This window comes from Trichechus manatus, unplaced genomic scaffold (assembly GCF_000243295.1).
Source record: "Trichechus manatus latirostris isolate Lorelei unplaced genomic scaffold, TriManLat1.0 scaffold00009, whole genome shotgun sequence".
Lineage (NCBI taxonomy): Eukaryota > Metazoa > Chordata > Mammalia > Sirenia > Trichechidae > Trichechus > Trichechus manatus.
This window is the reverse complement of record NW_004443945.1, coordinates 3,734,666-3,746,812: the sequence shown is the minus strand read 5'-3', so window position 1 is coordinate 3,746,812 and position 12,147 is coordinate 3,734,666. Positions and strand designations below refer to the sequence as shown.

At 41.2% G+C, this 12,147-nt stretch overlaps 1 protein-coding gene across 1 annotated transcript; it reads left to right on the top strand.

The window, feature by feature from the left end:
• The first annotated feature begins 555 nt into the window (after positions 1 to 555).
• LOC111819460 (Bloom syndrome protein-like) lies at positions 556 to 9,418 on the top strand. Its single transcript, XM_023725908.1, has 5 exons — positions 556 to 633; positions 3,215 to 3,523; positions 4,491 to 4,689; positions 7,217 to 7,344; positions 9,290 to 9,418. The coding sequence occupies exons 1-5, from the start codon at positions 556 to 558 to the stop codon at positions 9,416 to 9,418; spliced, it is 843 nt and encodes a 280-aa protein (XP_023581676.1).
• The last annotated feature ends 2,729 nt before the right edge of the window (positions 9,419 to 12,147 follow it).

Sequence of the window (12,147 nt, the reverse complement as noted above, 5' to 3'; positions counted from 1 at the left end):
GCAGGAGAAAGGTGGGGTGCAGAACTCAAATTCTAGTAAGAAGACCAGACTTAATGGTCTGACTGAGACTAGAGAAACCCCAGAAAGCATGGCCCCCAGGTTCCTTATCAACCCAGAACTAAAACAGTTTCCGAGGCCAACTCTTCAGACAGGGATTGGACTGGACTGTGGGACATACAGGAATACTTGTGAGGAGTATGCCTCTTAGCTCAAGTAGATACAAGAGACTAAATAGTCACCTTCTGTCTGGAGGTGAGATGGGAAGGCAGAGAGGGTTAGGAGCTGGTTGAATGGACATGGGGAATCAGGGGTGCAAAGGAGGAGTGTGCTGTCACAGAACGGGGAGAGCAATTAGGGTCACATAACAATGTATGTATAAATTTTTGTATGGGAAAAAATAAAAAAAAGGACATAGCCTGTGAAATTTGAGAATACCAAGAATAAAGAGACAATCCTGAAAGCTACTGGAGAGATAAAACAGGAACCAAAACCAAACTGGCATCAGATTAATATCAGCAACCCTGGAGACTAGACGACAAAGTAAGTGCACACGGTATGACGCAATCAACAGTGGAACTAACCTGTGCGGCCAGTGAGAAGAAATGCCAGGATCACAGCTCTGCAGCAGGTCCAGTAAGCAGTCTGTACACATTGTAACAGGCAGTCAAGACAAGTGAGTTCCAAGCAATATATAGAACCAACAAGCAACTAAATTTTGATTGATAACAGTGAAGAACGCATATGTTGCTTCTCAACAACAAAAAGAGAAAGGTACTTAGAAATTCCAGGGGAAGAATTATAGGAGAAAGCCAAGATCAAATATAAAACAAAGGAAATTGTAACCTGACTTTGAATAATTGCTAAAATATACAGAAAGATAATCCATGTGACCTGGATGCAGTAAACATTCTCTTTTGCATTACTCAAGGGTGAGGACATTGTTCCAAGTAAGGAAGGAAACTTGTCATAATATAAATAAAAGTACAGTAAATAAAGATAAAAGAAGATGAGAGTACAGGGAGGGCTTGGGGTGCTAATAACTTCCTCTTACATAGCCAGGAGGGGAGTGGTCAGCAGTTCTATGTGTAGTTGATGGGCAAGAAATAGAGGTTTACATATAATTATATTATTGAAAGTTACAAAAGTAACCAAGAGATGAATGAAAATAATGATATAACTAGCAAAATTTGGGGAAGAATAGAGAGGAGGGTGTAAGTGAGATAAAGCCTCGTTTTTTGTAGATAAATGCCAGGTGGTTACCCTGGCTAGAGGAAGGACCCCATGATTTAGGTTACTGTATGGGGGCTAAACCTTCAGCTGCTAACCAAAAGGTCGTGGGTTCGAACCCGTCAGCCACTCCTCGAGAGAAAGATGAGGGAATCTGCTTCCTCAAAGATGTACAGCCTAGGAAACCCTATGGGGCAGTTCTACTCTGTCGTGTAGGGTTGCTATGAGTAGGAATCTAGTTGATGGCAAAGGATTTGGTTTTTTTTTGTTTGTTTGTTTGTTTATGGCGGTAATAACCACCAGAAGAGCTGAACACAAAAACTTTTAAAACTGTTTGCCTTCAGGAAGTGAGTAGGACTGGGGAAGGGGAAGAGTGGGACCGAGGAATGTTGATTACTTTTAGTTTTAAGCCCTCTGTGCTATATATTTTATTTTTTCCCATGTACATGTATAATTTTAATTTAAAATATATAGAGCAAGTAATAGGTTCATCCATTTAAAAAAATTAATAGTCTAGATTAGAGCAGGAAGATGATTTGCTCAATTTCACAGCCATTTCTTCTGGTTCTGCTCATTCCCTCAGCAGGTTTTAGTGCTGGGCTTCCTTTTCCAGATTCTTCTGTTTTGGGCCTCTTTTTTCAAGGGAAGGCAAGGGCTTAGAGATAAAATAATGTAGAAGTGATGTATGATCACTCTACATAATATGTAGAACAAGGCAAAATACAAATAACTCCAGAAAAAAACTACTGTTAATATTTTAATGTGTTTCCTCACAATCACATATTTTTCATATTGCATCGGAAATCGACTCAACAGCACCTTACAACAACATATATAATTTATACCATTTTTATGTAACAAAATAGAAGCATTTTCTTGTTTTTTATTCTTCTAAAGCATAGTTTTTAATCATTTATATTTTATACTGATGAAAGAAATATATTTAAGTAGTCTGTATTTTAGGACATATTTTTCTACTATCAATAATATTATGATAAATAGCCTTTTAAGTAAATCTTTGACTATACCTCTGTACTTTTCATGGAGATTACTAGAAGGATTATTAGATCAAACATTTTTTATGGCACATTCTTCAGTTTGTTATCTCATAGGTGTTTTTAAGAAGATGGTTCTGTTTCCTCCAGCTTTAGGGTCGCAGTAGGGTTGGTCCACATCGCCTAGTCCACCATCACCAAAGCAGGAGTCCTGTTGTTCTGTCCTGTGACATTTCAGGGAGACAGATCACTTGAAGAAAGCAAAACTTGAATATTTCAGCATGTATGGCCCAAAGCCATCTAGATTTGCAATAATGTAATTATTTGGAACTCCTAACATAGAGCTGAAGCTTTACAGAGGAACAGTTAATTCTGATTATAATCAATGTCACAGGCTTCTTAAGTGGACTGTTGTAGTAAGATTGCATTTATGATGAAGACATTAGTAATTATAGCAGCTTGGATGGGAAACAAAGGAATGCAGCCCACTGTTGTGCTCTCAGCCAGCAGGAGAACGAGGGAAGTCTACACATTCCCTACCTTCCTTCACCCCACTCCTTGAATACCTTGTCAGGTGTTGTGCTTAAACTGTTTTGGAATTTGTATGGATTTCATTAGTGAGGGTGACAAGAAGTATAGACTTGAATACTTTGATAATAATGAGTAGTAGGATCAGAGATGGTATTTATAAAGTTGTCAAAAAATTTGTTATAACTAGATCAAAATGCACAGTTATCCTAATATATCACAGTGATATGAAACTGGTATAGTTATGTAAACCCTTTCTTTGATTTCTTTGCTCTAATTAATTTTATAAGCTGGAAATGCAACATTTTAAAATGATAAACTATTTTGCTGCTGTTTTTAGTCAACACATATTATTTAAAAATGAGAAAAAGTACATACAACCACAGAAATTTTAGAGCTCCACCCACATATTCTCATTTTACAGAAATGAGTGTCTATTTGCAACATGGGTTTTCCTGTGGAAGATATTATCTATTCCCATTTATCCAAACTTGTCCATAAATTTTCAGCCTCTATTTGAGGGTGGTGATGTACCTGCAAATACTAATCTAACTTCTTATACGTTCTTATCAGGGAGTAAGAGTGCAAAAATTCAGTCGGGCATATTTGGAAAGGGATCTGCTTATTCGCGACACAATGCCGAAAGACTTTTTAAAAAGCTGGTACTTGACAAGATTTTGGATGAAGACTTATATATCAATGCCAATGACCAACCAATTGCCTATGTGATGCCTGGAACAAAAGCCCAAAATGTACTGAATGGGCATTTAAAGGTATGGCACTTAAAATGTTTATTTTATTATCTCACAATGAGTGAACAAAAATATATTACTGTAAATTCTAGTGCATCTTCCAAAGCTTGTTGTTGTTAGGTATATATAGCGACCCTATGTATAACAGAACGAAATACTGCCCAGTCCTCTACCACCCTCACAATCACTGCTGTTTGAGTCCATTGTTGCAGCCACTGTGTCAGTCCATCTCATTGAGGGTCTTCCTTTTTTTTGCTGACCATCGGTCTAGTTGTGAAGATTTTTGTTTCTTTATGTTGAGTTGTAATCCATACTGAAGGCACTAGTCTTTGATCTTCATCAGTAAGTGCTTCAAGTCCTCTTCACTTTCAGCAAGCGAGGTTGTGTCATTTGCATATCACAGGTTGTTAATGAGTCTTCCTCTAATCCTGATGCCACGTTCCTTCTTCTTCCTGTAGTCCAGCTTCTTGGGTTATTCACTCAACGCACAAATTGAATACATATGGTGAAAGGATACAACCGTGACGCACATCTTTCCTGATTTTAAACCGCGCAGTACCCCCTTGTTCCATTCGAACAACTGCTTCTTGGTCTATGTACAGGTTCTGCATGAACACCATTAAGTGTTCCGGAATTCCAAAGCTTATGAATACTGAATTTATATATACTGTCCAATATGAATGTATTCTGTTCTTATTAATTTGGAAAGAGATATTAAAACTGAGCCCAGGTAATGTGACACCTATCAAAATGAATATAATGGGTCATCAGATCATTAAATCTTCATACATTCATTGAATAAATATTTATCAAGAGGCTATTCTGTGCTAGGCCCTTGAGATATAAAAATGGAGAATGTAGAACCCCTGTTCTCAAGGACTTGCTGGCAGCTTGAACAGAACAAAAATTCTAAAAAATAAAAGCAATTCAGCATTAAATAAAGCCCCTGTGTGCACCCACCCTGATGCTTTCTTTCTCTCTCACAAAGGTAGACTTTATGGAAACAGAAAATTCCAGCAGTGTGAAAAAACAAAAAGCTTTAGAGGCAAAGGCAAAGGTATCTCGGAGGGAAGAGATGGTTAAGAAATGTCTTGGAGAACTTACAGAAGTCTGCAAATCTCTGGGGAAAGTCTTTGGTGTCCATTACTTCAATATTTTTAATACTGTCACTCTCAAGAAGCTGGCAGGTAGGTCTTCTGTTACATGGCACAAGTTAATAGGCCGGAAGTTAATCTTGCTAAGGAACTTTTTAAAGGCATAAATATGCCTTTTTTATTATTATTATACTTTGGTCTCTGAATTGAAAGCTCAGAGAAACAGTTTAAACTCATTCTTGAGATAAAATTTATTCTTTAAGATATGTAAAGTATTTCATTATTCACAAATGGTATAATTTCAATTTTATACTTCTGTAATGTTGGGCATTAGGATATGGATAATTGTAATTTCTAAAACCAGAATGATACTCATTTTGTCACTTAATGATTTTGTGCTGATTATTTGCCTGCCTTACAGTGTTGAGCAGTGTTATGGCCAAATGTTTCTGCAATGAAAAGCTAAGTTCCTTATGAAAAGAGGTTGTATTTTATACTTCTTTGAACCATGATCTAGCACACTGCTATGTCTTTATTTAATAAATATTTGCCGATCTCATTTATTTTCATGGCTTCAGATAGCTCAGCACAGAATTTCAGTAGTAAAGGCCTTGGAAAACAAGTTGTTCACATAATTGACTGACCGGTATACATTACCTTCCCTATTCTTCCTTCTTAAAAATCTCTTAATCATCGGCTTCCCTTTTCTGTTCCCACTGCTACCACCATAGGTCATTACAGTATGTCATCAACTCTAAGATGCCATCTATTTTAAGACATTGTTGTTTTCTGGACTATTAAGAAAGAAAAAATTCTGCTCGTTAAACTATGACACAGTGCTTTTATTGAAAGAATTGTTTTTGACTTATTTAGAAATACATCGCATTTTTATGTAAATAACGCAAGCCTTCTACATTTGTTTGCCAACCACGCCTTACCCCTCGAGGTATCTTCACTAGTGCTGCTATGCCAATTTTTTTTAACATGTTGCCATAAAAATACCTTGAGGGGGGAGGGCACCGGGTCGGCAAACAAATCTAGAAGATGCATGTTATTTGCATAAAAATACGTTATTTTTATCATGTAACTCCGCATACATATATATATATATATATAATCAAAATAAATTGATTTAGGTACTTCGTAGGTCATGTAAAGCACTTGGTTGTTGCTTGCAAGAAACTGTGGAATTGTGGTCATTTCCTCAAAGACAGATATTTGCTTTATAAATGCCAAATTCATTCCATTACTGTCTCTGCTTTTTGCACTCACAATCACGTTTCATTTCAATGCTAATCACAGTATAGCCTTTCTGTAGACATTTCATATGGCAGTTACACTCAACATGTGAGGAACCAACAGTGCAATGACTGTTGACATGCTGACAGTATTAACAGCTGTGACTAAGTTCTCACAGGCACAGGCAGTAACAGCCACGTTACAGCTGCCATTTGGCCGTCAGCAGTTGTAAGACACATCTCAATACGACACGATGCAATTTCAGAAATGCTAAAGTGTGAAAAAGTGAGTGTGTCTTAGAATCAATGAAAGACAGTATTTTGTTCCTAGGCTGTTAGTGTAGTTTCCTAACTGGTCTCCTTACCCGCCAGCTGTGATACACATATATTAAAATGATATACATTTTAATTTTTCTAAAACTACAACAGCTTTCCAGTTCAGGGTAAAGTACAAATTCCATCAAAGGTCTCCATTGCCCCTTCCACCTTATCTTCCACTAACTCCCTTCATAAACCCTTGTTATGTCCAACAGGCCTACTCCTTTTCCCCAAATATAGGAATGATGTGAAAATCACAGATTTGAAAGGATTTGAAGTCCACCATTATTTGAGGAATTATTACTCCCTCACTTCCCCATAAGCAATCCATGAATAAAGCCTACGGACCCAGCCTTCAAAACCTCTCACCTCCACTACTGCGTTCTAATTCAGCCCATCCTCGCTCACTCCCGCAGTAGCTTCCACCGGGCTCCCAGTTCCCGCCTTTCCCCTCACATTCCATTTTCCGTACAGCAGTCAGAATGATCTTTAAAAATACAGGTTTGTCTAGCTACAAGGCTGATGTGCCGTCTATATGCAGAGGACGCCCAACTGCCTACTTGTTAAAGTCGCAGCAGAACACTTGCTTTGTCCCACGTGGGGAAAGACTGGAGGAAGAACAGGTTCAGGCTAGGGCAAAACAAGAATTCAGTTACGGCCTTCGTGAGTAGGGTCTACCGGCGTGGAGTACAGGGGCGAAGTCAGAGCTGGAAATATAAACCTGGGGCTTCTCAGCAGCTAGACAAGTGTCTATAGTGGAAACAGTGTGCAGAGAAAAGTCTGGCCAAACTCCTGAGGCCCATGCACGGGTCCTACCCACGTGCACACTCTTTGCTCTCTCCCGCTTTCAGCCCTGACTTCTGCACCGTTGCTCCTGGAACTGCTGTGCCTGTCTGCTCCCTCTAATGACACCAACTTTGCCATTTAGAGAATTGCTCCTTGTGCCCAGTGCTTTGCAGTTAGTTGGCATTTAACAAACATGTGCTGAATGGGTGAATGAGCATGAATTCATTGGGTTTTCTATGGGTGGTAATTTAAATTCCTAATTGTATCCCCATGCACAGAATCTTTATCTTCCGATCCTGAGGTTTTGCTTCAAATTGATGGTGTGACAGAAGACAAACTGGAAAAATATGGTGCAGAAGTGATTCCAATATTACAGAAATACTCTGAGTGGACATTGTCAGGTTCGGTATACAGCCCAAATGTCTGTTTTCTAAAAGCTTGTCTTAATGTTAAGCGGTGCATCTCACTAGATTAGAAGTCTGTGGTTTCTGGGTTGTGTTAATGTTGTGTACATGTTGGCACACAGAAGCCCAAGTGCTTGGAGCAGCCCCCATGGGTGCCGGGCACCTTTGAGAGGGTACTCAATGTTTAGGCTCCTGGGGTGCCAGTTACTGAACCTGCTCATAGGACCCAAAGGGGGACCTTTGGACCCAGGAGTTGCCAATTCTGTTGAGGCACGTGCCTGTGGACTCGGGAGCCCTGGGTGCCAATCCCAGATCTGCCACCATCTCACTCTGTGTGATCCCTGGCAGGCCACAAGTACCTCTTTGTGCTTCAGTTTCTTTATCTGAGGAAGGAACATGTTATCTGACAAGCATGTCTAAAGATAAAATTAAAAGAGTAGAGTTTAAAATGCTACGGAAAAATGAACGTGTCATTGGAATGCTAGCCAGTCTTTGAACGTGTCATTGGAATGCTAGCCAGTCTTCTTGTTGTTAGTCATTGAAAGACTCGCCTCCGTGAGGGCGTCATTAACAGCCACTCCCCAAGGTTACATTAGGCTCTGTCATGTTGCACCTCTAATTACGAGCCTCATCCTGAGCTATACAAAGCATTGACTAAGGGAAAATGGAGAACAAAGGAATATTTTGTTGCAGGAGATGGTAAGAGTGCAGAAGTCCTCTGCCCTCCTCTAACATTGCCATGCGCTAAGACGCAACAGAAAAGCCAAGTTAAATGTTTCTCCTGTTTCTGTATCGGCCCAGGGTAGGACTAATGGAAGCTGTAAGCAGGGTGAGAAGTGAGTGAGCATATATTTCAACTTGTCTCTCCACAATCGTTTTTTATCCACTAACAAAATGCTGGAAAGTAGGGTTTCATTCATACTTCTATGTGGTAATTATTCCATTAAAAGCCTTGCTGTGAATACATTTGAAAAGGGAAATGATCTTTTGGTAGGAACTCATCACCAGTTTAGTGTAGTCACTTGTCTGGAAGGGGGTTTGGCCAACATCAGAGGATGCTGTTCTACAGAAATGGCTCAGCAGGGCAGTGATAGCTCTCCCGATTATAGGGGGCTCTGGGTGCAGGCACTGCGCCAAGTGCTTTGCCTGTTTTCTATCATTTAATCCTCACAGCACCCATGTCACAGGTGAGGAGAATGAGGCTCTCATTTTCCCAAGGTCTCACAGCTAGGCTGGCAGAGCTCCTCGCCTCCAAGCCACACGGCCTCCCTGTGGGGACCAGTGAAGGACGACAAGGAGTGTGGATGCAGAATCGGTACCCTACCAGGCAGTAGGGTGGGCTGGACCAGCCAGAAAATACCGTTCTTCAGAAAATGGAAAGGGGCTCCTTGTGTGACCAGTGGGAGATATCATGCTTTTTAGGTGCCCTGGGATGTAAATACCTTTGGAAATTACCATCTGCTTCGCAAATTCATGCTTTCATAAAGACCTGTTTCCTGCGTAATATGTGAAATGTTCACAACGATTATGCAAAGAAGTGTTTTTAATATAGAGTAAAATATAGCCTAGAATTTTCTAGAGCTTGTTTACTAAATAAATATTGCTCAAGGATGAGGTACAGACCTTAGTTATGTTTCTCTTATGTTGAGTTTACTTTTTCAGCACATTTAAAATGATTTAAAAAAAAACAAGAATTGCCCAGTATTTATATTCCACTTTATATTTTTTAAGAGCAAGAGGATTAATTGCACAATCAATAACAGGGCCATACACAACAGTGTGATCTAAACCTGATGTCTCTAGTTAAAGAGTATCACAAACTCTTGAAATGAATTCTGATTCCCTTTCATTAAAAATAAATTGCCATTGAGCACTTTGGGGCCTTGTGAAATTTTAAAAAATAAATAAATGTTCTGTTCTTGCTGAATTGTTGACTCCCTATCATAGGGAGATACTGGGAAAGCAGCTAGCTGTCAGGTGAAGCGGTACCCTCTGGTGTTTGTCTTCATGCAGACTGTGAACACCTACAACCAGCACAGTACTACCTGTACAACCTGCATTGTTGTCCTTTTGTAGCTGAGGACGATTCCCCCCAGAGAAGCCTGTCCAGCAGCAGAGGCCCTGGAAGAAATGCTCCTGAGGAGCTGGATGAGGAAACATGCATATCTTCTCATTATTTTGCAAGCAAAACCAAAAATGAAAGGAAGAGGAAAAGGATGCCCGCCTTCCAAAAGTCTAAGAGGAGAAAAAGTGGTTATGGTGGTTCCAGTGCAAAGGGGTATGTTCTGTGATGGCTTTACAACTTAGGGCAGAAGGGAGAAGAATACAAAATTATAACCGCTCTGGTTTGCTTTGAAGCATTTATTAAAATAAGCCATTATTAAATAATTGCCTCTCCAGTTAGTGGAGTAATGATTAAGGTGGTCCAAAACTTGATATTTGTTTCAAATTCTTTAAATATCTACTCCTGTCTAAGTGAATGATGACTGAAGTTTTCTCATTTGCAAAAACTTCCCCAGTTTTGGCTTTACCTTAGTGGGTTTTGTTTGGTAGTTGCTCTTAAGAGACTTTCCCACCTACAGTACTGTAAATCATACCCTTTGCTTCCTCATCGCTCTTAGGACTCTGTCAGTGCTTGCTACATCATTGCTTTTATTGCTGCAAAATCCTGTGCACCTCCGCCCTGGAGGCCTGTCCACACTCCCTGCCACTCATTGATGCCTGGGAGAATTGTTCTGCCACCTGTGCAGGAGCATCAGCGAGGAGGCCGAAGCAGAAAAACCAAAAGGCCAGTCAAGCCAGGCACCTCTAGAGGCTGCATAAATGGCTTAGATTTCCTTACCCTCTGTGCTGGGACATGTCTGCTTTGGGGAGCTCTCTGCACACCAAAGAAGAACGAAAATACCATCGTCAAATACTGTGTAATCACCTTGGCAGCGTTCCTTATTTCTCCATCATTGCGTTGTTTCTGATGGCCCCTGTTTCCTGTCTTCTGCAAGGGCTCCCTCTGCTTTCTGCCTTGTAGGTGAGGTCTGGAAGGATCGTGGCCACCCCGTACATCTGGAGGGTGTGACCCCAAAATAACTGCACACTGTAACAGAATTGCTTGCAAAAAAAGGAAAACAAGTCCTCAGTGAGCTTTGTAAGCTGTTGTGTTTCTTTTGCAGTTTTTCTACCTCTTTTCCTTCTGGGTAATAAAAAGCCAAAATTGGGTGGTGGGAAGGGAAAGGAAGGCAAATGTTACCAAATTGTTGTTTTTCTGTTAAGTCCATAAAACAAACATCTTGTATGTGGTAATCCTTCTGCCAGGGTACAGAAAGTAAAGGCACTAGTAAATGTTAGTTTAATTTTGTGGTTTGTTTAGTGTGCAAGTGACCAGCAGAAGTTCTTCAGTGGGGACATTTTCTTATTTTCTTCCTTTATTCCTCCACTTTGGGGAATACTCATTTCCTCAGTAGCTCACACCAAGCAGAAGGAGACCTTAAAAGACGTCTGGTCCAACCCCCTCGCGTCTATGATGAGGAAGCTGAGGCCTTGCCTGGGAAGGGCTTGTCTGAGCTGCCCACACCTGGCCAGGGACAGGAACTGCAGGACTGGACGCTTGCCCACGCCACCCGAGCGCTTTCAGTTTTGCTTGTTGTCCGTAGATATTCCTTGAAGAAGGGCACGATCTTCCATCTCAGTTTTATTTAATTGTTAGAACAAAGCAAACCATGTTTTTGGGTTCACTGCTGTTAGCTTCCTGATTCAATTGCAGCAACTTTTGTTGTAAGCGTGGAGCACTTGGCCCTGTCACCCTGAATTGAATCAAATAAGCAGCAGTAAAACTCACACTTGTCCAAAAGCCATTAATGGTCTGATGCTAGTTTTTAATTAGCCGATGTGTTTAAAATGGGATTCTTTTCAAATCCCTGCTGGCTGAACTCAGTAAGTTCTGTAACTTGTTTTTTACCCTTGTAGAAGCCTCTTTAAAAAGAAAAAAATAGAAGCCAACTAATTGTCTTTGGCCTGAGCTCCAGCCTCCTTGTTTCCACTGAACCACTCGGAAAGATAGTTCCTGCACCTAGGATGAGCTCTCCTGGCGGAGAGTCCCAGTGCAGTGAGAGAATGAATGTGGCACCTGGCCAGAGACCTCACTCAGCACGCCATCCCACCCTCTCACATCTTCCAAATCATACCCAAGAGTCAGTGTGCCCTGGCCTGCAAATTGGGAGTCAGAGGGATGCCTGTGGGAAGGCGCTGCTGTTGGCAGATTCAGTCTGTAAATCAACATCAACAGCAGGTTTTCACCTGGGGCTTCATTTCTCAGCAGTAACCCAGCAGAGGGAAATTTAGGCTGCTTCTCTGTGCTTTAGCATGTCTTTGCCACGTTCTGCAGTAAGAGCGCCCTCCAGCAAGAGTTTAGAAATGTTGAAAAACCACTCTTCACCTAGCCTCACCGAATTGTCATATCCAGAGGCTGGTGGCCCTGCTACTCGGATCCCGGAATTTAGAGATGGGGGCATCACATGCATGTCTCATGCTCTGGAATTCACATTGCGCATGAATTCCGCCTGGTTGCACAGCACCGGGATACGCCTGCAGAGAGAAAGGCTTCTGTAGATAGTGCCGCCCTTATCGTGTGCGCATGCGGATCTCGGAGAGGGTTTTATTGTGGGGGGAGCTGTTATCTTCAGGTCAGCAGGAGAAGAGAGGTGCTGGAAGGACTTGGTGATGGGGTGTGGCAGGGCCGTCTTCCCTGGCTGTGAAGGGCAGCGAGGGGGAGGTGAGCGCTGGATGCAGCTTAGAGGGCATTGAGCTGCTGG